Here is a 27,624-nt window from a genome sequence, read left to right as displayed (position 1 = left end):
GATGATCATCACAAGGTAAGTTAGTCCGCTAAGTCGAGTTAGTTCACTAAGTCGAGTTAGTACATTAAGTCAAGTTAATACGCTAAGTCAAGTTAGTGCGCTAAAGTCGAGTTAGTACGCTAGTAGGACCCAGTTAGTTAGCTAATTATATCTACCTAACAAACCACCGTAGGCCAAGGACCTACGAGAAGAGTTAATTTACAAATACTAAATAAGAAAAACTTCACCAAAATAAAATAATATTCTCAAAATCTTAAAATCGTACGAAATTCCATAAAAATAATAATTTTGATCCCAGAATATATCGATTCACACTCGGGGGTATTACCGGTGCTAAATATGAAGAAAAATAGTCAAGTTTACGCGCTGGCATAATCAGGGGGTGGGCTTCTGGGGCTTCCTTCTTCTTTTCGTTCTTTCATTTCATTGCCTTCAAATGTGAACGCATTATTTTGGAAATTATTTGGTGTTGTTTGAACGTTATCGTCTGTGTGGCGTGCGTAATTTCTAAAGATATAAAAAATACACCTTTTAGTTTACATAATCTGCACAATAGACCCGGTTAGGGGAGGTTAGGGGGTACTTGGTCCGGGGATAAAGTACAATTTTCAAGGGGAATTGTATTTTCATTGAATAGTAAGCGTTGTTTATGAGAGTTTCCTGTTGTAATGGTATAGAGCGTCAACACTGTATCTGCAATTCAAATCTCTTCGTATTTGTCATTCATCTAAAAAATGAAAGTTCTAACCTTTGAGCATCAGCATTGCGTTTCCTTTTGAAGCAACACATTAGCACGAGAACCAGTAAAATCAAGAGTAATACCACAACAGCCAAAACAATGGTTGATATCTCGAAGGCTTAAGAAGAAAAAGAGATCATACCTTGAATTAAGAGCACGAGTTATATAGCCCTGCTTTGATAGACCACATTTAATTTGTTAATAAATATTATAGATTATTGATGATAACGATGCAGGTTCTCTTTTTAAAAGGTTTTAAAGATATCCTGGTCCTGAACTTATGGTATCAGAGAGATTGAGACTGGCGAGGGGCAAATCACCCGAAAAATAGTGTACGAGATTTATGATTTGTTTTTGATTTATGATTTATTTTTGATTTATGATTTATTTTTGATTTATTTTTTTATTTCTGATTTATTTTTGATTTATGATTTATTTTTGATTTATTTTTGATTTATGATTTATTTTTGATTTATTATTTATTTTTGATTTATTTTTGATTTATGATTTATTTATGATTTATTTTTAAATTATTTTTGATTTATCTCTAATTTATGAATAGGATTAATTTTCTGGAATTTTTTCTTTCAAATTATAACGAACTGATAATCAAAATTATTGTCAAAAAAATAAAAAAAGTTGAAAAGTCAATTTTATTTCGAAAGATTTTTTATTTATTTTTTATTCATTTATGATTTATTTATGATTTTTTTTTGATTTATTGATTTATTTCTGATTTATTGATTTATTTTTGATTTATTGATTTATTTTTGATTTATAAAATTGTGTACGAGATTTATTTTAGTGATTTGCCCCTCGGAGACTGGTTATAGGCTATAGAATCACCAAACAGGAAAAACTTGAATTCTCAAGTATTTGAAAAAAATCTCTGACCCTCTATGTCTGGGTTTAATGAATACTTGAATACTTTAATTCAAAATGTGGCATTTCTTACTTTGGACATCATCTTCTAACGTTTTGACACGAGGCAAAAAGCATTTTCCAGACATATTATCATATTCCCAAGTTTGCTCGCATATACACCTTGCACCACCAAATCTTGAACTGATACAGATTTGACCTTCATATTTGCAAGGGGAGAGTTTACAATAATCTGAAATTAAAATAACAGTTTTTCTATAAGAAATACATAAGTCGAGATGAGCCTCATGATTCTTGAATTTTTAATGAATTATCAAATCTTTTTTCACACCCCTGTCTCACAGCCTCAGTGAAACTCTCCCACAGTGTGAATGAAAACTTTTATGAAATCCCAATGGGGATAGACTATAAACTATATTGTTCCCAGCTCAAAAAATCCAGTGGGGGTGGTTTTGGAGTGCAATTTTCTTCCATTGAATTTTAAATGTTGATGAAATCAAAGTCAATTTCCGTACATTTTCCCCTCAAGTGTTGTCTCAAAAGTGTTGAACCAAAATGGATTTCTGTATATTTTTCAAAAAAATGAGATCACATCAAAAATTGTATCTTTTCGCTCGGACTTCAAATTGATTTTTTGTAGAATTTTAAGCAAAAGATTGACTTTTGATAATGATTTTATCGAAAAATGACCGTAATTTTTCAATGAGCTTGCAAACTAGTGCTCAGAATGATATGATGAATGACGCGAAAAAGAAATTCCTCCTTTTCCACCATATGAATGACATTTGAAAGTCGGAACGCTTAGCACTGTCTAGACAAGGGCAGACAACACTGGTTCTGTACATGCGAAACACAGATACCATGATGTATAGTGGGGACACTCGAACTACGAAGGAGAGCATATAACTCGTCGCAGGCGCAGAACGGGATGAGTAACACCACACATCACAATGTCTGGCATATCACCCATATCACTCTTGTATCTAAGTAGTGGTCCCCAATTCCCCTAACATGGTATGGGTTGACTCGGGCGAAGGTGTGTTCACTTGCAGTAGCGGCCTGGCTTAATTTTCTTGGTGGTGCAAACTATGAAATTGGCGCCCCTAGTATTTTTGTCCTTATTTGCGCCCTATACCATTAAGTGAAACTATTAAACTGGTAAGAGCAGTGACTGGTTGAAAGTAACGCCCGGAATCTCTGAGTTAACAAAGTTTTATTTATACGAAGGTGGTGGTAATGATAATTTGATATCTATTTCGTTGTTATTTCCTGACCTTACTGTACTCTCCATTAAAGATCAATGGCTGAAAGAGGCTCCAAAAATTCGAAAGTTGGCAAGAATAAGGGTTTTTTGAAATTCTAGCGCCGCAGGCAAAAAAATTTGGTGCAAGAAAGGTCAAACAGCTTATAAGATATTCTAAAAAGGAGAAAGTTAACCCGCATAAGACCACAAAAACCACAGCGAGCAGTTTCGATCAATCTCTCATTTTGGGGGTGCGCATCCTCTTTAACCCCTGGTGGATACACAACACTTCTCTTGCTTTGACTTTTCGCAATTCAATGTTGATAGTAGTTTTGAAAAAATTCGTAAAATAAAATGAAGCGCCGCAGGCGAAAAAAAAATTACATTGCACTTATAGAAGGCGCTAAAAACGTGTCAAAGGGCGCAAAATCGCCCAACCAAACATCAAAAAATTTTTGGCGCCCCCTTGAAAAGCTTTTTTGGCGCCCCTCTCAGGTCTTTCTGGGTGGTGCACTGCACACCCTGCACCCCCTGCCAGGCCGCCACTGTTCACTTGCCAAGTTAAACGTAGTACTACAGTGGAGATGTCGTAATTGGACCTCCCAGAGCGATGACCACCACACCACTACACCTAGTTCTCAAAAGTACCTCCGGAAAATCAGTTGTGTATCAAAACCACTGACCTTTCAAACATTCATTCTTGATACTTCCATCTAATATGAATTCCCCGTCGACACAGCGTGCAACCATGGCTTGGGACGATTTGTTTTCAAAGTAATATCCCTGGTCACACTCGAACATAATGACATCGCCATCTTGATAGCTCTTTGCACGATTTACGATTCTAGTATTTGTGCCAAGTGCTGATGTATTTGTACATGGTTTCTTGGCAGCGCTTTCGTCTACAAGAAAGAGAAGGGAATGATGCATGATGGCACATACTACCTTGGTCAGGGTACTAACTTTTCACCTCCAGTGAGTCTCAGGTAGGGTCGCAAAAACACAAAAAATAGAAAAACCAGTCCCTCGTAAGGAGAATCGGGGAAAAAAGTGGAACATTGTGAGAAAATTTTGGAATTTCAGTACCATTAAGGGTCACTTTTAAGCAAAAGTGAGTCCCACGTAGGGTCCACTTTTCGAACCTCAACGGTAAACGGTCGGTCAGCAAGAGTAGTGTCCCCTCCCTGGGAGGTGGGAGGGTTATCCATGAAAACGAGTTGTGGCATGTAAAACATAAGCTTCAGGAAAACACTCTATGAGTATTCTATCAATTATTAAGCAAGAGTGATGACTTGGAAAACAACCACTTGATAAGTATTTCCAAGTAAAATGTTTTACGATGATCAGTTAGAAACTTTCGAGATATTTTGCCGTGGTAGATGGGAAAAGACGACACGAAAAGATTTAAGCTCTCCACAATGAATGAAATTCTATATTCTCACCTTTGTAACTTAGAATTTCCTCACGCGCTACCATCTTGAGGCCAAATGGATTTTGACTTGCACATTTGATTCCATTGTGTCCGTCTTTGAGTACAGCATTTGGTAACCATAGTGATGAGCTATTTGTCTCGATAACCTTAGTATTATTGATATACCAATGATAAGTTGGTTTTGGGTAACCGAGGCTTGAACATGTGATCTTAAAGTTATATGCTGATTGGCTGATTGATAATTGAGGCTCGTCAAGCCCTAAAAGTACAGAGAAAGGGTTATTCTTAACTTCCAAAAAGTACATAACATCGAACTCTAAAATAAAGATTGGATGGAATCAGTCAGAAATTTTCATGATGCGATACTTTCTTGAACAGTTACTGCTTACACAACACAACCGATCTGATGAATTTGTTTTTCTTTAGAGAGGGGATTGTTTTTCTATATCTAGCTAGTACACAACGTTGTTTATTCAACGTTCATTTAACGTAAAGGGCCCACGCCATGAATTTTAAAGTAAGGGGAACAAATAATATAGAGTGTAAGGAGGATAGCTTTTTTTGTTTGCTTTGCATGGCGCGGGCCCTGACGTAACATGGACGTTGTAAACATTAGATAAACGTTGGAACAACTTTGTGTGCCAGTTGGGTATGGTTCACTCACTCACATGTTACTTTAAATTTCAACGGGTCTGAATTTAACAAAATGTGCTTTTGAGTCGTTTGACAACCAAACTCAAATACACTGTCACGTTCATCAGCAGAAATAGTCAATGTTGATTGGTTAGAAATTACATCATTGTTGTTTCCCAAATCAATCCATTGGTATTGAACCGATCCGGGTGCATTCCCATTGTTTGAACAAGTCAAAGTGACATTTGATTGGTAGTTGATGAAACTATTGTTTAGAAGGGTCTTAGATGACGTAATAGTTGGCTTGTGAATTTCTATGAATTGAAAAGATGAGGGCATTAATAAAAATTAAGATAATTTAACTTTATAGACGCTAATCCTATTCTTTACCAGGTCTTTTCCAGTTTAGAAATCATGGTTGATGTCTTACACAGTAAGACGTTTGATTAAGTGACAGCCTCGATAAGGTAAAATTTCTTAAATTTATCAGACTCGAGAAAGCATTAAATTTCTCTTTATCGGAACAAATCCCTTTTTAAACATACCCCAAATATGAAGGTCAATTGAGTTGGATGTCATGTTAGCCAATCCGTTTCTACTTTCGCACGTATAAGACCCGGAATCGTCTACCGTAGAATTCGTCAATACAAAAAAACTCAATGTTGTGTTGCTGATAGCAACAGGTGTACCATCTTTAAACCAGTGGTAACTAGGTGATGGATTGCTTACTGATGTACATTTTAGTGTGATAGCTGTGCCTGACTCGAAATCTGTTTGGTTGAATGTTATTGATTGGGTTGACAACTCGGGAACAGACATTCCTGATAAGAGGAGAAAATTTCTAGTACTTAATAATTAATAAGAATACTTTAATCGGATAAATTTCCACGATTTCGCGAATTTTTGACGTTTTCGCGAAATTAAAACTCACGAAAACACGTGAGTCCACCGCGAAATTTTCAAAGTCGCATTTTTGGTGGAGAATTCAGTCAAAACACTTACCATTAATGGCAAGAAATGGCCATTTTCAAAGTACAGAGCCCGTACGGAAATATTACACCTTCCGATGCAAATCTTTTACGTCCAATATGATAAATATTTCATAAGCTTTCATAAGCTCGAACACCAAGAGAATCAGTAATTTTTCGGGTTACGGTAGAGTTATATCTAAAGTAGCCTAAGAATTTCTCATGGACCCAGAATAACTGTTCAATCGTTAAGGAGATAAGGCTATATCATATTCTTTAGTTTTTTGTATAAAAATAGTTGAAGCTCTATGATTGTTGATCAATGAATTTATCTTATCTCATCAACAAAGTATACCTTTGTCACAATTCTTTCCACTCCAACCATCAAGGCAGATGATAGCACCCGTTTCATTATGACACCGATAACTTCCACTCGATTCACGTTGTGCTTTGCAGTACACGTCACAGGTTTGGTTATAATAATTTGGAGCACAATAAGATCTGAAAGATCGGAAGAAAAAATAGAAATTAGAGACACAGCATTACCTTAAATCGGTCCAAGTAGTAAGTCTGCGACCGCAGTCAGAGGCGACCCAAAGGCTCCTCTTTCGATAGCTATCTACCCGAAGGTAGGGGAGGGCGCCACTCTTTCTCCCTGGATTACTCCACTTATCCTTGATCCTTCTCTTAATTGCTAATTATCAAGTAGAGAGGCATCAAGTACCATTTGGGTAATCTTTAGTATGACCCGGCTGGGGGTTGAACCCACAACCTTGCGAACCGTAGCCGGACGCTCTACCATTGCATTACGGTCGGTCTAATATCGACATCCCTTTTCTAATTTCGACACCATTTTTTAGAGATGAGAAATGAGAGAGGCATCAAGTACCATTTGGGTAATCTTTAGTATGACCCGGCTGGGGGTTGAACCCACAACCTTGCGAACCGTAGCCGGACGCTCTATCATTGCATTACGGTCGGTCTAATATCGACATCCCTTTTCTAATTTCGACACCATTCTTTATAGATAAGAATATTATGAAGGTCGGGATCGCTGATGGAAATTTTTTTTCTTTGCTTAGCGATTAGAGAGAGAGAAAATGTGTAGAAATTAGAAGAGGGATGTCGACATTAGATCAACTTATCGATATCATAAATCTATTTCGTTTCGTAGAATTCACGCTTTTAAAAGCATGGCAGGTATCCGTATACGATACCGTTGATATATTTCTCTCGAACATAGCTCGAGCACTCCTGAAAAGTAAGTTTAGGAGTTCTTGGCGGATCCCAATTCTTTCTATTTTCGTTATTGGTAATCGTAATTTAAGGTGGAATACAACATCCACTCAAAGCTCTTAGCCAACCACCAGAAAGATCAGTTTACCTTGTCCAATCTGCGTGGCGACCAAGTGGTGACCTATTTTACGAACTTACTCGAAAATCCAGTCTAGAGGGCTGTGAGATTTGAAACATATCCATAAAAACTATCAAACAGCCTCCATAACATTATTAACATGTTTTGTTCCGGCTGGGATTTAAAGGTTTTGTTTTTAAATAAGAGTGATGTCGTTTGCTTACTCATCAATTTTAATTCACAAGCTTTTTCACATTGGATTGACACAGATGTGGAGCAAGATTGGTCAGAAAGAGGAAAAGAAAAATATTTTTTTGCTTATATCAGCATAATAATAATAAAAGGTAGACACTGTCCTGATATGCAATATGTGTCTGATATAAAACGGGGACAGTTGTAAAAATAAAACCTTAAATACCTGAAATGGAATAAGTATTCTCCGCGATTTGTTTTATTGTATGATCTTTCAATCCATTTTGATGAAGTGCGAGCAACTGTAGTAGTATCAATATCAATCAGACTTCTACTTTCGTAAAGAAGATAACTAGACAAAACATTTTTATCGTAAACTTCTAAATTAAAGTTGAATTGTTCCTGGAAATATAGAAAATATGGCGTGGAGTTATATGCTGGAGGAATAACGATATCCTAGTTATCTTAATTTACGTCTTTTGAGATAAACCAAAGAAACTCAATATCGAATCAAAGAAACTCGTTTGTCTAGTCTGCACGGACAGTCAACTCTCTCCGATTAGAAACTCTATAGCATTCTTTAATTCGAACTAGAAAACTTGTCGCCTCAGCTGGAAAGTTGTGTTAAGTATTCTCTATAAATCAAATCATTCTTAAGTTCCTTGAAGATCGAATCAGAGAAATGCAATTGTAGTTCTGAGACTTGGATTCAAGTTAATTAATCTTATACCAGTTACTTAGACATAATCTGGCTAAAATTAACACCAAACATAAGTAATAGCTTTTACCCTCGCTGGCTGATACTAAGAATGAGGACGATGATTGCAATGATTTTACTTATACCTTATGATGAAAGGCTCCACTTAAACTACAACTACCCCAAAATATTGTTTTGCCTTGAATTCTTTTAGTCTCCAAGCTGACAAGCTTAGCTTCTTTGATAAACCAGCATTCCTTCAGACCCGAATGATGTATATTATGCGTTCAAAAGTACTCTCGGGTACGGTTCTAGGAAAATTGCCCCCGAGAAAATTGCCCCCCGGAAAACTGCCCCCGGAAAATTGCCCCCCGGAAAATTGCCCCCTAGGAAAACTGCCCCCTAGGAAATGCCCCCAGAAAATTGCCCCCTAGGAAAATTGCCCCCTAGGAAAATTGCCCCCCGGAAAAATGCCCCCCCCCCCCCGCCATCTTTTTTTTCCACTTTTTTATAAAATCCAATGAAACTTCAAATTGCCATTGTAGCTGTAAAATTAAGTAGTTTTGAATTACTCTTAGGGTACCTAGTAAACGGGGGTCAGCGGGGGTGGATTGGAAAAAAGGCTAAAACAGCATAATCCGTACAAAAAGAAGTTTCAGATTCCGAAAAATTGATAAGCGGTGAAGGGGTTGGATCAACAATGTCCTGGGTAGAAAATTTTCGAAAAATAGATTATTTTGGTGGGAACTTTTTTTGGGGAATACTGTAATTAATTTTTTAACTGTGGTTGGAATTAATTTTAGCGAATGACAGCGCAAATCTGTTCTATTTCATCTTATTTTGAGCAACTTTGTTGAATTTCAGGGGTTATTTAGCCAAGAAAACTGAAATTTTAATTTTGGTGGGAACTTATTTTGGCGAGTTAGTAAAAATTAGTTCCCTTAGCTTAAGATAGCACGGATAGGGCGCTTAGGGTTAAGAAATGGGGAAAGATTTTTTTGAAAGTGATTTTATTACTTTCTATCTATCTTTCTCCACCTCATACAAAACTTGTAAAAGTCGTTTTTGAGGCGTCTTTTTTCTTTAAGAAAAAACTAAAAACTAAAACATGCAAAGCAGATCAATAGCATACCGCAGTGAATCTAAAAATAGACATTGATTTTTCTGTTTGACCGAAATTCAATCCCATCACCCTTCGCGTTAACTACGCCTGCATGCAAATTACACTCAACTACAAAGAAAAAGTAATGACTTTCACGACTTTTTAATTAAGACGAAAAGGATTGTGGGATTGATTTTCGGTCAAGTGTTAAAAGTAATAATTATGACGTTTGCATAACGGTGTGCTATGGTCAGCGTGAGGAATATAGTAAGAATGAAGTTATCCATTCCATATGACCAAGAAATTTTGTAAAACCATAAAGAAAATACTTGAATAGCGAAAGAAATACAGTATAAAACACATTGAAATTGACTATCGCTAAACAGAGAAAACGCTTTCTCTGTATTCCATGGTTAAACCACATTATTCCTTATAAAAAGCGTCAACGTAATGAAAATTACGGCTGCAACCTGCAACCGTTGGACCAAAATATTCTAGATCTCTTAATCCGTTAAGACGCGATCACGTAAAATTGCGTAATCCAAAATCTCCCAAATGTTGAAAATTGAGTTAGATTTAGTTTCGAAAAATGGAAAAATAGGGGGCAATTTTCCGGGGGGCAATTTCCTAGGGGGCAATTTTCTGGGGGGTAATTTTCTGGGGGGCAATTTTCCTAGGGGGCAATTTTCCGGGGGGCCGTTTTCCGGGGGGCCGTTTTCCGGGGGGCAGTTTTCCAGGGGGCAGTTTTCTCGGGGGCAATTTTCCTGACACCCTCGGGTACCTAGCCGGGGGAAGTTCCTGGGTGGAAATTTGGCTATTAGGTACCCGAGAGTAGCCAATTATACCGAGTCCCAGACTTGAGACATTTTAATGGTACCAAACCATTGTGTAACTCTAAAGTTACAAGCTTTTATGCTAGTTTGAAGTTTTGGATATCAAAAAAGAATTTCAAAAAAATCAGTTTTCAACAAATGATGCGCGCTGGAAAGGGTTAAATAAAGATAAATTAGTAACTTACAATAGGTTTTTCAAGCACAATTTGCCATGGGTTTGGGGTATTAACACGGTCTTTTAACATGGTATAGGTTTCATTGGGAGTCAGTACCCCCGTAGTAACACATGACTCATCTGAAACGTCATTTGTTATCGGCTGAACGCAAAATTTAAAATAGTGTTGACAAATATCTTTGCAGCAATGTCCGCCATCTTTGCATTCATCATAATCGTAGGATTCGCAACAAAATTCTCCGTGACCGTATGAATAATGTATTTCCGTGAATTTGACGAAATCAACTTCAAGAATGGTTTTTGATGAGATGAACTAATAAACGAGAAAATAAAAACATTAAGTGGTCTGTATACTCATTCTAAAAATCTTGTAATACCCATGAACATATTTTACCGTTATTTAGATTGACCATTTTTGATTTAAAAAAAAGTGCTGCTTTTTTGTTACTTAGTTGCCTATCAGGAATTTTCTATTTATATAAAGAGAGCTTAACCTTTCGATGAAATAACAGGCCTCATCCTGGACAGAATTCATTATCCTAGGTAGGGACTGACTCTGCCAACTCGTGCTCGCGACGCATCGAGCTGCTGGTGCATAGTAAATATACTCGAACGACTCGTCGGAAGTATACATGGTACTTCTGAATGCCGGTAGTTTAGCTAAATCAAAACACTACTCTCAAATAGATTAATGACAATGTTAAGTACGCAAATGGCAAGGAATGGAATTTTAAGTATCTCTTTAATGCAATCTAAATGACTTGTATAACGATCTTTTCGTGATAATATGATTAGAGGAAAAAAGACAATAACCTATAATCTTGTTGCTTTCACAAATTCTCGATGCTCATAAAATGAAATATCACATTATTTTCAAAGGGCGGTGATTACCTAGTTTCCATCTAAAGGGAACAAGAAACTTTTGGTCCAAATTTTCCGCCTTTCAATCCAGTCTTAACCTATCGAATCTAAAAAGGCTGGGTTTACTGGTTGATTCAAAAAAGGGAAAGTTTGCAAATCTTTGCATAAGATCTTACGTTTGGTTCTCCAGTTCTAGAAGTTACTTTAAAAAAATAAACACCCTCCTCAGAGATGTGGACCTTATGAATCCGGACAACCATCTTAATGACTCTTAATGGACCTATAAGACTTGATGTACAAATCACCAGAGATAGACATCTAGTGATTTCAATCATAATTGTCCTTCTTTGGCCTAGATATCCAGACTGTAAATAAATTTTTTATGTTTATAAGGTTTGTACTCTGTAGTTTATCAACCCAGATCAGTCAAATCTTATTCTGGTTGCAAGACGTATTATGTCAGCTCAACAATTTGCGCTAAGATTAGCCGACCCTGCGTATATATACTGTGTGACACCAAACTTTGTACGCTGAAAATTATGTTTTTCTTGTTGGACATTCAGGCTAGGTTTTCTACAACATTTTATTAAAAATTCTTTACCTCGACATTGAGAACACACATAAAACAAACAAACAGCTCTTTCAATTTAAACATCTTCTACAAAAATTTTGCACCGTATAACTGCAAGAAGAACGTTCTTTCTATCAAAAGTGATGTTCAGAGAATGATCCACTTTATTTTAAATGGTTGTAATTGAGTTGCATGTTAAGATGAAGTCGTTTATCGAGAAATTAATCTTTGGTTTTATAATTGGGATGACATCTCATCATCGATTTCAAAAGGATTAACGTTGGTTACTCGAACGTACTCGATCAGGTAATATTATTTGTTTGTTCGAATTACTGAGAGATTTTTCGAATGATAGAAAATATGATTAAAATATGATATAGTTTTCAAATGATTTAGAAAAAATCGTCAATTAAATTCTGTGGGTAAAAAAATAATGTACAGTAGAAAAAACTAATTGAATACACATTTCTTTTATAAGCAACCGAGTTGCTAAGGGTCCAGCCCTGAGAAAGGCCAAAAAATTAAGCAACTTGGCATATGAAAGGTAGCTCTGAAACTGAGCATGAACCAGGAAAACAACCAAAACTACCTAAAAAAAGAGGCATCTTCGGAATTATTTGGCATTGAAATGTGTATCGATGGTATTTGAGCACCAAATTTGAGGTATTTTATTGAGCCAAATATTTTAAAGTTGCTAAAGCATTTTGGGCTGAAAATCCATATGCAACTTTTTGCTTGAAATTCAAAAAATCCTTAGCAACTCCAGCCCTGAGTCAAAAATTGGGGTTGTTTATAAAAAAAATGTGTAATATAACGAAATGAATAGCAGTAAAAGAGTATCAAAAATTACAAAAAATCAATAACAACTATATCCTGGAAAAAAATCCAAAGCCCTAGCCCAAAGGGCTAGATGTTGTGCTTTAAGCTTTTTCCAAACAAAAAAAGTGAATATCAACCTACCTCACGGCACACTTTTCAGCCAAAGCATTACAGAAATCTGTAAAATTTCTGGCTTTCAACAAAATGTCAAAGGACTTTCCTATTGATGACCAATACTCTAGAAATCTAGATTTTTTAAATCACGGAAAAAATTATACTAGAATTACATACAGTTGACTCTCTCTAATTCGATCTTCAAGGGCCTGAGAATTTAATTCGAATTGGAGTAAGATTCGAATTACGTAAAGTATTTTAAACGGCTTTCCGGCTGAGGGGACAAATATCTTAGTTCGAATTATAGAGAGATTCGTTTCATAGAAGTACGAGATAGAGAGATTTGACTGTAGTTCAATGGAAGTTAAAACAAAAACAATCTACCATACAAAAATCTGGGGGGGTACTTAGGCAAATGGAGAGTACGGTATGTGCCGCCCTTAAGGGTAACTTTTAAGGATTCAAAGTCCCGCTAAGGGTCGGAAAAATCAGAAAATCTAATTTCAGTCCCAATAAGGGTCGGAGAAATAGGAAAATTTCAACTTTTTACCCCCGGAAAGATCGAAATTTGGTCAAAATTGTCCCAATAAGGGTCGTAAAATTCACAAAATTTTCCTTTGTTTTCTCCTTTTTAGTCCCGGTAAGGGTCCAAAGGTCGAAAGTCAGGCGGCACCCCCACCCCGTCAGCTTTCAACCATAGTGTTTTTTGAAATAAAAATTTATAAAAAATAGTTATTTACTGTAAAAATCATTAATATATGAAAATATTCATAAAAATTTAATTTAAATGTATGCATATAAAAAACAAAACATTTTGAGCAAAATTTAAATGGATAAAATATTATAAAACCTATCATATATACACCCTGTCTGTATAAAAAGAGGCTATATATGTTGATGATAAATGTGACCCTTATAGGCCTTCGAACATCTTCCAGCAAAATAGCATCTTTTTCTGTAAAAAATTACTGTTATTTTATTTAATAGTTTCACTTATTTGGTTAGGAGAACTTAAGTTTTGACGCCTCCAGGGTTTTGCGTGAATGGGCCTTTTCACTTGCGCGAGTGCGTGAAAAAAAAAAAAAAAATGCGCGAGTGCGTGAATTGGAAAACTTTCTGTGAACAAAAATTGCGTGAATGCGTGAATTTGAAAAAAGATTTGCGTGATTGCGTGAATGGGCCTTTTCACTTGCGCAAATGCGTGAAGGCATAAAAAAATATGCGCGAATGCGTGAATTGGAAAACTTTTCGTGAACAAAAATTGTGTGAATTGCGAAAAAAAAAATGCGTCATTGACACTTCGAATTTAAAGGATGACACAATGCTCATTTGAGCAGATAAGGCTGTCAAATATATTATAAAATAAACTAGCTTTTGAAAAATTGTTTTCGGTTAGGGTCTTCACATTTGGAATGCGCCTCACACAACCACACAATACGTTCTCCAACAAACTTCGGTACCAGGTCTCCAAAACGATTTTCCTCGTCAGCTTTATTTAAAAATCGTCGGAATTCACGACGATTCAAACCATCATGACTATTCAAATAACACAAACTGTCTTCCAAATTAGAACGGATTTGAAAATTTGACCAGTCTTCCGAAAAACTGGATAAATGCTCATCTAGATCATTGGCAAGTTCTTTCAACGAAGCCAACAAGTCTGCAAGACTGTTCGCACTTTCAACAGCTAATCCTGCGATTCGAGCAGGAATCTCAAATTTAGATAACACTCTCAACATCGTTTGAAGACGGCGTCCGTATTTTTTAACGAATTCTCTTGGTCGTGTTATACGATATCCGGGTGTTGTTAAGAAATGCCAACAATCCGGATACTCACATAAAAGATGTACGGAGTAACCTTCTTTGAGGTATGATAAGGTATAAAATTCACGAAATCCAACTCCATGTAAATTAACAGGCATCATAAGAAACAATTTCGGACAATCAAAGTCATTTAATGTGCTCATTAGTTGACGATTTGTTAACTTATAGTCATACTCACAGACACCTGTTTGTACATTTTTCCAATCTTTAGAATCATGACCTTTTTCACAAATTGGCACGCTATCGTTTAACTCCGACAAGGTGAATTTTGAAGGATTCTGCATACCTTTCTTGATGCATATGGGACAATAAAAGAAGAACTCGGTGTGGACAGAATTGTAGCGTGTCAGACGAACACGGTTCAAAAGATCGATTGTTTCTGGGGCTAAACAACATGGTTTGGGACCACGGATGCTAATTACAATACATTTCAAATGCGGTAATAATTCGAAATGAATTCGATGTCGGAAATTTGGTTTCGACTCACTCTCATCCAACACAACTTCGTTAAAATCAGAAAACTCGGCCATTGAAATTCGAAATGAGTTCCGACCAACTTCAAGTAAACTTTGAACCGAATCAGAATCGAGTGACAAAAATCGTGATAATTTTACACCTCTCGTTAAATAATTAACTGCATCATGTGTTGACAATCGGCTCAAGTTTATTTCACTCTTTTTCGTGTGTTCTTCACATGGTATTCCCAATGATTGCGTAAAATAAACAATATGGTTGCTATAGTAAACTGGTGCCATCTTTCCGACACTAAATTCCTCTCTACGGCTTTCGACAAGTGACGTTAAATGCGAGAAAAATGATGTTGGTAGGTTATTAAATTTGAAACAGTAGGATACTTGGTTTTCTGTGTTCTCTGAATCAGGCGCCCACATATCTTCTGAAGGACGGCCCACTGGTAATCGACATGGCACTAAATCGGCATCGTCAGAGAGCCGAATGAATATACCAGCTTGACGAAACAGTGTGAGAACCTTACTCCGAAATAGAGGTTCAATGTCACACCAGGCTTGCTCAAGGGACGAATGTTGTATGACTCCTTCTGTGATTAAGTGTGTGGCACGGAAACTAATTACTGCACGGAGTTGATTACTCAGCCATTGTGGATCTATGATAATAATATCATTAAGCTCGTCTATATCAAAATAATATAATAGTTCACCACAAGAATTATAATGACGTAAGAATGGACTCAACTCGTCATCTGATTTGCTAAAACCACATTCACGTGACACCTCCATCAATTCTTGGTAGGTAATGATTGGGAATTGCTTCTCCGCTTTTTTAGTAAGGTAGTTACGTAGATCCACCCATTTCCTTGGTATGAAGGGATTCAAGGATAACATATCTTGTGCTGTATTATAGATACAATCTTTGAGTTGCTCAATACTGGTGTTTTTGTTAGAAAACACTTTGCGAGGGATTTGTTTAGTGCTGCTCACTTCAAAGTAACCGACAATGTGAGGAAAAACCATATTTTGATTGTCCTCCTGTTTATTGGATGTGACGTTAGAACCATCTGTCGATTCAGTGGATTCATCATTTGTAGTTTCACTGGATTCAATGTAGACGTAACCAGCACCTCCATCTGTTGAAACACGATTCAATGATGACGTGTCAGAACAAAGTAGACATTTGTGTTGAAAATCGTTAGCGTAGTTTGCCACGTGTGCTTCACGTGCTGATGACAAAATAGTTTTGATTTTGTGCCATGTTAAATCGAGAAGGGATGATGTAATCATTTCAGCATCGGCGTGGGTTCCAATTAGGATGACTCTAGAATTAGGAGATTGTGCGAAGATAGACGAAAGCCAGACTTCAATACGGCCAAAAGCATAGGGGTCTAACGTGTTAAGGGATAAAGAGAACATCTGCAGATCAAACACTGCTAGAAAGAGTGTTCCTTCCGATATGAACATTGTATGTGTTTCGATAAAATCGATATCCCCAGCCAGATCAAAGATACGAAAGTTCAAATCCCTTAATTGTACATCTGAGATTTCAAGACCATCCGTCTTGATGATTGAGCTTGTATCTTCGCATAATCCTGTATTGGATTTGATAGCTTGTAGAAGGGTAGATTTGCCAACCTGCTCTTGTCCAACCAAGGAGATCTTAAGCGTTTTATTGGGTATGGTGTTGTTTAAGAAGGCTTTCAAATAAGCTAACAAATCAGATGTTTTGCTTTTGATTGCGATTGAAAGTTCTGGGAACACCAAAGGATTGCCATGCAGATTGATTGATGTTAGTTTTTCACATTGAGCTAGTAGCGGTGAAAGCTTTTTGATATTGTTGTTTTGAATATTCAAAACATGTAGTGTTCTTGGGAGCAGTTCTGGTAATTCATTGAGATTGTTGTCATTAAGAATGAGATTCTCAAGTGGAAGGTCTTTGATCCAAGTTGGTAAATGTTGCAATCGTTTACAATTGTTGATGTTCAGATAACGAAGGTTTTTACATTCATGAAGGTTACTTGGTAAATTTGTTAGTTTAGAATCATAGATTGTCAATGTTTCCAAAGACTTGATCTTTCTCAGGCTTAAGTTTGTATAGCTTTCCGCAGTTGTCGAATATAAAGCAAGGCTTTTTATTGATGGCATATAAGGTATATCCACTAGACTGCATTCGATGAAAGTCAGGTGTTTTTCACAGGCTAGATGCACCAATTCAGGATGGTCAGGCTGCTCTTTTAAACGATTGAAAATGATGAATAATTGTTGGTCTTCAATGGTCAACCTCTCTCTGTAAAGAGACAATGCGTGTTGAAATTCCGATGGATTTTTGATGAGGATTTGATACTCGCCTGATTTACCGTTGAGCCAATACGAAAATCCCGATAGAGCTTTCTAGAAACAGAAAAAAAATAAGATCATATTGCACTCATGCGTTTGACAATAGCGAGTTTATGTACTTGTACTTTAGATTTAGAGGAAGGTGGAGTGACTGAGGCGATTTGGAATATCCCACAGTTCTAACCCACATAGGTTTTTGAAATCTGGGTGCAAAAAATAATTTTGATTTCATTTCGATTTTTCAAACTTCAGAGTCAGTATAAATCTATAAATAGACTCTACAGTAGACTCTTTCTAACTAAGAAGCCAAGAGCTTTCATCGAATTGGAGAAAGATTCGAATTACAGAAAGATTCGAATTACAGAAATATTCGAATTACAGAAAGATTCGATTACAGAAAGATTCGAATAATAGAAGTTCTTACCCAGCTGGCACACAACGTTGTTTCAACGTTCATCGAACGTTATATGGACGTTGTGAACATTAGATAAACGTCGAAACAGCGTTGTGTGTCAGCTGGGTAAGTAAGGGAAACAGTAAGCTGTAAAGAATTGCCGAAAATTATCGAGTCTATCTTACCATATTGTTGCTCAATACTATGCCATGATTCAAAAGCATTGAAATAATCTCCAAGTTCTTTTGAGAATATGCAAGTAACAAAGGTGTCTCTTTGGCCTAAAAATAACGGACGAAAAAAATCAATTTTCAAGTAATCGATTTTGCTGCAGATAAAGGCATTGAAAGGTAATGCCCACTAAAATTCTTCAAATTAGAGAAAAATTCGAATTACAGAGAGTAATTTAAACCACTTTCCAGCTGAGGGGATTAATATTTTAGTTCGAATTACAGAAAGATTTGAATAATGGAGGTTCGAATTAGAGAGAGTTGACTGTATGGATATTCATTGAATTTTGAATACTTACATTTCGATTTGAAAGTCTTGTTCCATTTTTGATCAATTTTTCTGCTGAAGTTACATATCCTTTCTTGCAGGCATAGTGAAGTGCTGAATACTGCCTCTATGAATGAAAAATGTCAAGTAAATGCAAAAATTTATTATTTTCGTCTTTCTTAGGATCAATCGTCTTTAGTGTTTTTAATAATGACCGTAATGAACGAATTTTAAAACTAAAAACCAATATAAAGAGAGAAAACAAGAATAGAGGAAGAAAAATATGAGCTATTCTAGAGAAAAAATGTTTCCCTCTATGTTTAAGAGGTCAGAATTTTCCGTCCAAGGACACCCTTAAAAAATAGCTGGGAAATTTAGGGAGAGGGAGGGGGGTTTGTGAAATTCCGTGAAAATTTAGTTTAAAAAAATTCCAAGGGGGTACGTCTCTAAAATTTATCAAAAATTATAGAAAGGTCTCTAAATTTTCAGCAAGAATCCAGGGGGTTTGACTTTCCGAAAAACACCTCTGTAACATGGGGAGTAAAATCTTTCTCTGAAATTTGCCCATGCAGAAACTTCAAAAGGTATAATACAAAATAAAATCATCAGCTGTTACCAAAAAATATATATATTTATTATCCGACGCGCGTAAATAGCGACATTTGATTGGCTTCTTTGCTGGCCAATATTTTTGAATATACAGCTTCCATGGAGGCTACATATTTCAAAAATTGACGTCACACAACGAGTTCAATGACAATTGAGCATCTTCTTTTTGACGTTGCGTCACAAAATAAAAACAAGACTTTTGGATAAAAAACTACCAAGAAACCAGATTTACGAGCTTATAAATTGGAATTATGTTTGAAAACGAGAAATGTTTGAAAACGAGAAATATTTTAGCAATGAACGGATAATAAACCATTTATTTGGACGCAGTCTCATCCAATATGAAAAATATTGGATTCGACTTTGTCCAATAACTGCTTAATGTCCAATAACTGCTTAATATCTAACCTTTTTATCATGGAAACCAGTAACACCAGCAAATTTTGACAAATCAACTTCTTCATAATTTGCAAAATTACACAAAAGTTTACTACTTCTTGTTGATATCAAGTGTTCTACTGTATCATCGATCAACTATAAAGAAAATAGATCCTAAATATGCATGGTGCGTAGACCCCCATAGAAGGGTCCGAGCCCTTGCTAATAGTTTATCAGATAATATTGTACAATATATACAAATAAGAATTTACATACCCCCAATTGTCATTATTGGGGTGGTACACCAATTTAATTGTGAAATTTTAATTCAAAAGTTTAATGCCTAACTTCATAAGATGCAAAATTTGAGAAATGAAATCTAACAAAATCTTTCGGCCTTTCATAGAAAATACACAAATCTTAAATATATATATCGGACGGAGGATCGAGACAAAAATACCATTAGATGCTAGAAATTTCCAACATGTTTCGGCCAGGGCCGTTTTCAAGGTATATTTCTAGCTAAAAAAATTCAGTTTTTTTAACAAAAAAAAACAAAACTTTTTGACGTCAAATAAACGCTTTTTTGTGACGTATATTTATGAGCCGTCTGTAAGTGATCTGGAAAAAATGGACGTGTAAACACAGACTTAAGGCGCTCTCAAATTGAGTTCTTGGTTTAAACCCTTGGGTTTTAAGGTTTTTAGTTTGTTGATCCAAAAGTTCTCTCGTGATAGAATGGTGTTTTTCAGCTGGCTTTCATTTCCTTCGATATTTCTTAGCTGTTCAATGATCGTAAATTTAGCATCTCTATTGAAATTATGTCCTTCCTTGTTGAAGTGTTTGCACGCTGGGATGGTGTCTTCTTTCGGATGAAGTGCATTGCTTCTGTGGTTGTTTAAACGGACGTTGAAGGGTGTTTCAGTTTTACCGACGTATTGGATCTTGCAGATTTGACATTCTAGTAGGTAGATGACGTATTTGCTTTTACAGTTGACATTGTGGAATATTTTGAACTGGCGTTTTGTTTGTTGTGACACGAACGTGGAGGTTGTGGTTACTTGACGACAGCAAAGGTTTCTGGAATTTGTGAGACATGGGCGACATTTGCCTTCTCTCAGTGTGTGGGATTTTCTAAATACTTTATTATTTTTTATTGTTGTTTGACCTATTAGGTCACGAAGGTTTTTGTTTCTTCTATATACGATCTTGGGTTGTTCGTTAAAAGTATCTGCTAGTTCGTCATTTATTTTTAGTATGTCCCAGTGTTTATTGATTGCTTCACGTATGTTTGGTAGGTTTTTGTTGAAGGTGGTGATAAAGAGTGTCTGGTTGTTGTCTCGATTGGATTTGTTTTTGTATTTGAGAAGATCAGATCTGTCTATACTTGATGCTTTGGTGTACGCATCTGTGAGATGTTGTTGTTGGTATCCTCTTTTAAGAAAAGCGCCATGCATTTCACTAGTAGCTTTTTGATAGTCGTCTACGTCTTTGCAGATTCTTTTGAGTCTAAGGGTTTGACCGAAAGGTATGTTCTTCTTTAAATGGTTAGGGTGGTAGGATTGGTTATGGAGATAAGCTGATCTGTCTGTTGGTTTTTTGTATAGTCTTGTGATTAGTTTAGATCCGCTGATGGTAACAATGGTGTCTAGGAAGCTAATTTCCTTCTTTGAATAGTCAGCTGTGAACTTGATTGTTTCGTGGAGAGTATTGATTTCTTGGATGAATCTTTTTAGTTCTTCTTCTGTTCCGGACCATATCATGAAGATATCGTCTATGAATCTTAAGTAAGTTTTGCACTTTTCGGTTAGAAGTGGATAGATGTTTGATTCTTCGAACTGTGACATGAATAGATTAGCATAGGTCGGGGCACATTTTGTGCCCATGGCGCAGCCTTTGATTTGTAGGTAGTGGGTTTCATTAAAACAGAAGTTGTTGAGGGTGAGAATGAGTCTTAGAAAGGTGAGTATTTTTGTTTTTAACGAGTTTTGTGTTTTATTGGTTGTAAGGATGTTGTTGATGGCATTGATTCCTTCTTCGTTAGGGATGTTTGTATATAGAGATTTAACGTCCATGGTGACTAGTATTGGATTTTGTGGAAGGGTTATGGTTTCAATTTTGTTGATGAAATCGGTTGTATCTTTTATGTATGAAGACGTCTTGGTGACATGATCCTGTAGGTGAAAGTCTACATATTTTGAAATCAGGGCAGTGTGGCAATTGATTGAACTGATTACAGGTCTTCCTGGGTTACCTTCTTTGTGTATTTTAGGTTGTGTGTAGAATTTTGGGGTTTTGGGGTTTGGCGTCTTAAACATTGATCGTTCCTTTTCAGTGAGAAGGTTTGAATCGTGTAATGAATCTATGGTTCCGTTGATTAGTTTGTTGTGTCGTTCGGTTAGATTTGAATCAAGTTTTCTATAGGAAGTTTGATCTTCTAGTTGGCGGTTGGCTTCTGCAATATAATCTTTTACATCTTGTATGACTACAGCTCCGCCTTTGTCAGCTTTTGTAATTATGATGTCATCTCTGAGTTGAAGTTCTTTAAGTGCTTCTCGTTCTGCTCGTGTTAGGTTGTATTTTCGTTTGTAATCTGGATCTGAATATGTTGTTAGTTCTTTCTGAAGCGCTTCAGCAAACGTGTTTACTGTATGATGAGATTCTCTAGGAGTCCAATTCGATCTGCTTTTTATGTAGAATTCTTTTTTGTTTGTTGGGGTCGAATCTTCGTTATTTGGTTTACCAAAATGTGCTTTAAGTTTAATTTTGCGTGTGAATCGTTCAATATCGTTTTGTAGTTGATGGGTGTTATATTTTCCTGGTTCTGGGCAGAAATTTAAATTCTTATTTAAATATCTTATCTATAGAAATATATAAATCTTAAATATAGATACTCATTCTTCAAAAACAACTTTGCTATTTCACTACAAAAGAATTTTCAAGATGTTTTAGCTGTATTGGGCTCTTCCAGAAAAAACAAGTGATACTTTTATGAACCTACCTGGTTATGCATTTAACACATAATTAATATCTACGTGAGCGTGACCATTAAACAATCATTCAGAACACAAATAGTGACGATCTATTAAAATTAGTCATTTGTTTCTTATAAAAAAATCAGTTTTATTGACAATCGAATCATGATTGATGGTGGGAATTGCTATCAATGATGTTTTTTTTTTGAGAAAAAACAAAGAAATGTAAGGAAAAAGCCCAATGAAAATCTGCAACAACGACGATTTCCGGCATATTTCCGGCATTTTCGGCCGGAAAAATTTTTTCTCAAAAATCGGATGCGGCCATGTTTTGGGCATTGTTAATCTGTGTTAATACGCATCTTTAAGCAAAAAATCAGAAAAAACTAATGATGAAATCTCGAGAAAATGTCAAAAAACCGGTTTTTCTGGCATATTTCCGGCATTTTCGAAAAATCAGGCTCCGTCACATTTTGGGCATTGCCATTTTGCATCTTTGTGCCAAAAATCAGAAAAAAACTAATAAGCCATTCTCGAGAAAAGCTGGTAACAGACGGACGGACGGACGAACAAAGGTTAATTTATAGGACCTCCAGGTAGGTCCAAAAAATAATATGGGGGGTGGGGTGGAGGATATTTGGATATTTGGAAATTTACCCCCCTGGACATTGTGACTTTTGACCCGGACAGTAGGTGAAACCCCCGGACAAGCACCACTTGACCCCCTGGAAATTCAAAATTACCCTCAAACAGAGCACAGTTACCCAAAAACAGAGCAAGTTTACCCCCTAGATACTATATCATCCACCCTCCCCCATGTACGGACATTTTCTGGAAGAGCCCATTTGGAATTAAAACCATTCCTTTACTTACATTTGGAGTGACCACTTTGAGAACCTTTGAGACGATTGAATGGTGGTTGTTTTCTACTGCATGTGTCAACACGTTTCGTCCAGTCTAAACAAATTAGCAGAAGAACAATCTAATATTTAGTGTTTTCATAAAAATTGTTTAAACATTTTTCATTCCAAATTTAAATGTTTTCGAGTCCATTACTGTACGTGTTAGAAGAGAGTCTGTAGTCGATAGTATTACGGTACTCGTTTGGAAATTTCTTATTCCAAACTTAGGGGTCACAGTTGATACATAAAACAAAAAAAGCTTTCTAAGAAAAGAAGGGAACCAAGCTAAATTTTGCTGTGCGATGGTATGGTATTGGGTAGGTTCTTTCGAAGCTTTTTCTACAACTGGCATCCAAAAACTTCTTTTCTTTTCCCTAGTTCTGAGGATTTCATTTGTAAAAAGCTCATTTCACGAAACTAAAGTCTATTCACGATAAGTGTGCACTCTTTTTTCTTTTACCTATAACTTTTGAAGGAATTCTTCAATCTTTATAAATTTGGTATCATTGGAAAGATATTAGTGAGTGGAACAATTTAAAATAAAAAAATCTTTAAAAAAATTCCAAAAATGAAGATGAAAATGAAGAAGAAAAAAATGAAGATCTTGCAGAATACTGCTATAACTTTCATTTTCACTGGAGAGATTTTTTGATCTTAGAAAATCATCACTGTGAAGAAATTTCATTAAGATATTTATTCAATATAAAGTTATGATACAAAGTTAATAAGTGATTGACCCCAAAAAACAGCAAAAAACTGCAGAAAACAGCGTTTTTAGACGTCAATCAGCTTATAACTTTGTTTGATATCTTTTGACTGAATGATTATTTTTGAGAAATTTTTTCACAGTAATGACGTTCGATGATCAAGGATTCACTTCACGGAAATTGGTAGTTATAGCACTTTTCTACAAGATCTTCCTTTTTTTCTTCTTCATTTTCATCTTCATTTTTAGAATTTTTTTGAAGATTTTTTTATTTTAAATTGTTCCACTCACTAATATCTTTCCAATGATACCAAATTTATAAAGATTGAAGAATTCCTTCAAAAGTTATAGGTAAATGAAAAAAGAGTGCACACTTATCGTGAATAGACTTTAAATATTACACTAATAATAACACGATATGTAGCTCTCTTTAATTCGAGTTTTCAAGTTTATCATTTATAAGACGCTTCTTGATTTTTCAAGTTTTGTTCCAATGTACACCAAGAAAAAAAAAACGTTTTTTTATAAGAACATTCAAAATTTTTGAAGCCTATTGCATGCTTAAAAGCCTAAGCCTAAAAATGTTCTTAACATGTTCTTATTTGACCATTTTTTGAATATTTCTGACCATTTTTCTAAGAAAAAGGTTCTTTTTGAGTCCACAAAGCCTTAAAATGTTCTTAACTTGTTCGTAACATTTTGAACATCAAAGCCTTATGTTCTTATATAGTTTAATCTTATAAAAAAACGTGTACATCAATACAAAACATACAGTATCACTTAATTGCACATCAGCATTTTTGCTCAACAACGTATTGAAGCAGTCTGTGGAGCCATTGATAACTGCGTGAAATATGGCTGAGTGGCCATTCTAAAAAAAGAAAAGCAAAAAAAACCCTGAAATTTAGATTTGAGTTTTTTATTGCATCAGTAGGTCTTATAAATTACACATTAATGAACAACTGCTAAAAACTTTCAATTATTTTTTACTTCATAATTATTGACAAAGCTTTTTATGAATACTTACCTCATCAGTCAAATTGATATCAATCTGTGTATCTTGTAGTAATTCTTCTAGAATATCTTCTCGATCACATTCAGATGTTGCCCATAAAATCTCTTGTTTCTCCTAAAAATTTAAAAATCATCACATTGTGTACATGTTTTGGTTGTATTTTATAAAATATCATTTCTTTTTCTGTTAAAAATAACATTTTTTCAACCGAGAAATATTCAGAATGGAGAATCGAATTTAGCTCCAAACAAAATGAGATTTAAAAAAATCTTGACCCCGAAACAAGTTCCATTATCAAGCTCTTTCTTAATATTTTACTGTGATTTTATAAAATGTATTCGAGATCGCTTTTCCTAATGTTCACTAAGTGTCAAGAAATCATACAATCATAGCGTCAGCCTGGGTTTAGGTCCCAGGCAAAAATTAGGTCCCCCTGAGTTTTAAGTCACCCCAAAGATTTATGAATTTTTTGTTAGCCCCCAGGACTTTTAACTCTAGACACTTTCAAAATTAGATCCAGTAAAAAAGGGTTTTCCAATGTTAATTGGGTTCAGTTCTAAGTTTAAGATAAAATATTTTTCACACTCTCTATAAAAATATTACGCCGCATGCGAGAATTTTTCAGATTCATGAGCTTCAATTTCAGTAATTGAAGCCAACTATTAAGCTGAATTATTTTAGCCCCCACGTTAAGTGATGAGATTTTAGCTCCCCCAAAGTACATAGGTCTCCCCAAAAAAGTGGTGGACTTCCAGCCCCCTCCTTTTTTGGGAAGAATTTAGGGTGTAACCCCCCCCGACCAGCAGGGGGGCTGGCGCTATGAATAAAATGGCACTATTGCTTTTACAGTTAATCCAAGGGGAATTGAAAAGTTACTTACTTTCAATGAAACATCTTTCTTATGCACAGCATCAAAAACTAACTTCTTTGCATTTACATTTGATTTGCGTTTAATCAATCTCTGTTTTGCTCTCTTTGTAATTTTCACCATTGAACCCTTTTAAGTGACAATAAAAATAAAAATTTGAAAATGGTGTGAAATGCCTTTTTTTAATACATCTCAATCATTTTTTTATGATTGAAAGTATACAGGTGTTCGCTTGGAAAAAAATAGCTGAAGTTATGGACATGAAATGGAATCCTAAGTAAGTTGGTTTCCACACACTTGGGATCCAGAGTCAAAATTTTTAATCAAGTTTTGATATTTTATGTTTTTTGAGTGTAGAATCCAAAAAAGTGGTGAAGTTAGTGAAAAGGCCTAACGAAGCACCCAATTTTTTATGTTTCTTTTTTTAGTACTTTAAATTGTATTAAAATCTTTTTTTTTTTTCTTCTTCTTTTTAGTACATCCGGGAAAATGTACATATATGTACCCTTTGGATTAATTTATAGAAATAGAAATGGGGGCAGTTTCCACCCTCACCAGAGCATTGGTCCTTACTACCAGTCTTTGCTCGGAAAGGCGAAGGATTGTATGCCTATGCGCCATCACACGTCTAAACTTGTTGAGGAGTACAAAGTTTAGTACCTACAATATAAAAACAACAGGATGGTTGCGTTAATGACCATTATCCATTTAATATTCTAAGTAGAGATATATCACCTTCATTGTAAATATTCTTTATATCGTTTCAGTCAAACATTCACTAACGTAAATATTACTAAAGTAGAAAAACCTCCTGGTTATTATTTATGATTGATTTATAATCAACTGGATTGGAGGACAATCAAGTGGAAGTACCTCGATATTAAGCATGTTCAAAGTTCACAATAACGACTTTCTTTTTATTACGGAAACCAAACAAGTGAGAACTAAGATAAAACTAAAAGTCAGCGCGCTCTGTGGTTGTGACGTAGTTTACAAAATTGTTAAGATAAAATGACTACCGTAAGTTGGTCTAATCTCGACATCTGTCATCTAATTTCGACACCCTTTTTTAGAGATAGGAATAATATGAAAGTTGGAATCGGTGATTGAAAAAAGATTTATCCTCCCTTACCCCTAAGGAAAGAAAAATAATTTCGACCTTTTTTTTTATTTTTCAGCTCTAAAAAAGGGTGTCGAATTTAGACGAGGGATGTCGACATTAGACCAAGTTACGGTACTTTTTAACAACTTTTTTTTACGTCATTTTTTTTAAACTCCTTTGTAGAAGAATGTGTCTTTCTATAAGGAATTTTATAACACTTCATGGCAGATTAAAAAGGCGATCAGAAAACGGAAGCTTCTTTGTTTTTCATGTATGGGGAAGAATGAATGAAATTTTCAGAAGATGCTTTATTCGATTAAAGGACCCCCATTTCCGTAAAATCGCAATTCCCCACGGTTGCGAAAGGTGGTTATAGGAAATTTCTTAGTAAAGAAGCTTCACAAATCGAAGTACTTCCACTAACTGGAGGAATATCTCAACACAGCCATCCAAGAGGCAAGCTCAGTTCAAGGATTGGGTCATCAATATACCCAACCAGCTGATCGGCCCTACTGTCAACCTTAAAACTCCTTCCCTGAGTGTTTCACTGTGACTATTTCACTTATGGCTGTTGGGCTTGTCTATCCTATCTACAAATCACAAATCGTCTTCTACTGTCAGAAAATTGTACAGAAAAACCAAATAAAGCACAAATTAAGTGAAAAGGAATTACCTTAAGGCCACCATCAATTTCCATGTTTGGTTTCTAACATCTCAAGGTCAAACTGTCAAAAATTTTAGTCTTCCTATATCATCATTTGGATAAAAAACAAATATCTTCCGATGATAGCATGATGAGAGAAGAAATTTGTCAATGTTTGCATTTCACGTGTATATGCTTTATCAAGAATGTCTTTAAACAGGTAAAATATTAGCAACTGAGCATTGCATGGGATTATCCATGTGTGATGTGATGTCGTGCCCTTTTTTT

General features: G+C 35.6%; 1 protein-coding gene across 3 annotated transcripts; it reads right to left on the bottom strand.

Annotated features, from left to right (window-relative positions):
- Positions 1 to 222: 222 nt before the first annotated feature.
- LOC136820061 (uncharacterized) lies at positions 223 to 27,624 on the bottom strand. 3 transcript variants are annotated; one of them, XM_067076295.1, is made up of 18 exons: positions 27,367 to 27,624; positions 25,604 to 25,720; positions 24,736 to 24,837; positions 24,481 to 24,579; positions 22,974 to 23,057; positions 19,156 to 19,281; positions 18,170 to 18,265; positions 17,826 to 17,921; positions 10,261 to 10,563; positions 7,670 to 7,845; positions 6,253 to 6,398; positions 5,475 to 5,750; positions 4,965 to 5,243; positions 4,307 to 4,555; positions 3,548 to 3,766; positions 1,695 to 1,853; positions 749 to 857; positions 223 to 507 (listed from the first exon to the last, which is right to left on the bottom strand). In XM_067076295.1, the coding sequence occupies exons 1-18, from the start codon at positions 27,388 to 27,390 to the stop codon at positions 360 to 362; spliced, it is 2,808 nt and encodes a 935-aa protein (XP_066932396.1). In that variant the 5' UTR covers positions 27,391 to 27,624; the 3' UTR covers positions 223 to 359. The 3 variants fall into 3 exon arrangements, with proteins under 3 accessions (XP_066932396.1, XP_066932397.1, XP_066932395.1); XM_067076296.1 differs by lacking the exons at positions 17,826 to 17,921; positions 18,170 to 18,265; positions 19,156 to 19,281; XM_067076294.1 differs by lacking the exons at positions 223 to 507; positions 749 to 857; positions 1,695 to 1,853; ... (5 more) ...; positions 7,670 to 7,845; positions 10,261 to 10,563 and adding an exon at positions 13,746 to 17,300.

Source organism: Clytia hemisphaerica, unplaced genomic scaffold, assembly GCF_902728285.1.
Source record: "Clytia hemisphaerica strain Z4C2 unplaced genomic scaffold, Clytia hemisphaerica genome assembly, whole genome shotgun sequence".
Classification (NCBI taxonomy): Eukaryota; Metazoa; Cnidaria; class Hydrozoa; order Leptothecata; family Clytiidae; genus Clytia; species Clytia hemisphaerica.
Note: the sequence above shows the minus strand (reverse complement) of the source record. Positions and strands in the feature narration are given on the sequence as shown.

Excerpts from the sequence above, each read along its gene's own strand:
- LOC136820061 (XM_067076294.1), bottom strand. The coding sequence starts at position 27,390 with ATGGAAATTGATGGTGGCCTTAAG. Across the intron at positions 24,838-25,603 it reads AGAAAGATGTTTCATTGAAA|GAGAAACAAGAGATTTTATG; the intron begins GTAAGTAACTTT and ends TTAAATTTTTAG. Across the intron at positions 24,580-24,735 it reads ATATCAATTTGACTGATGAG|AATGGCCACTCAGCCATATT; the intron begins GTAAGTATTCAT and ends TTCTTTTTTTAG.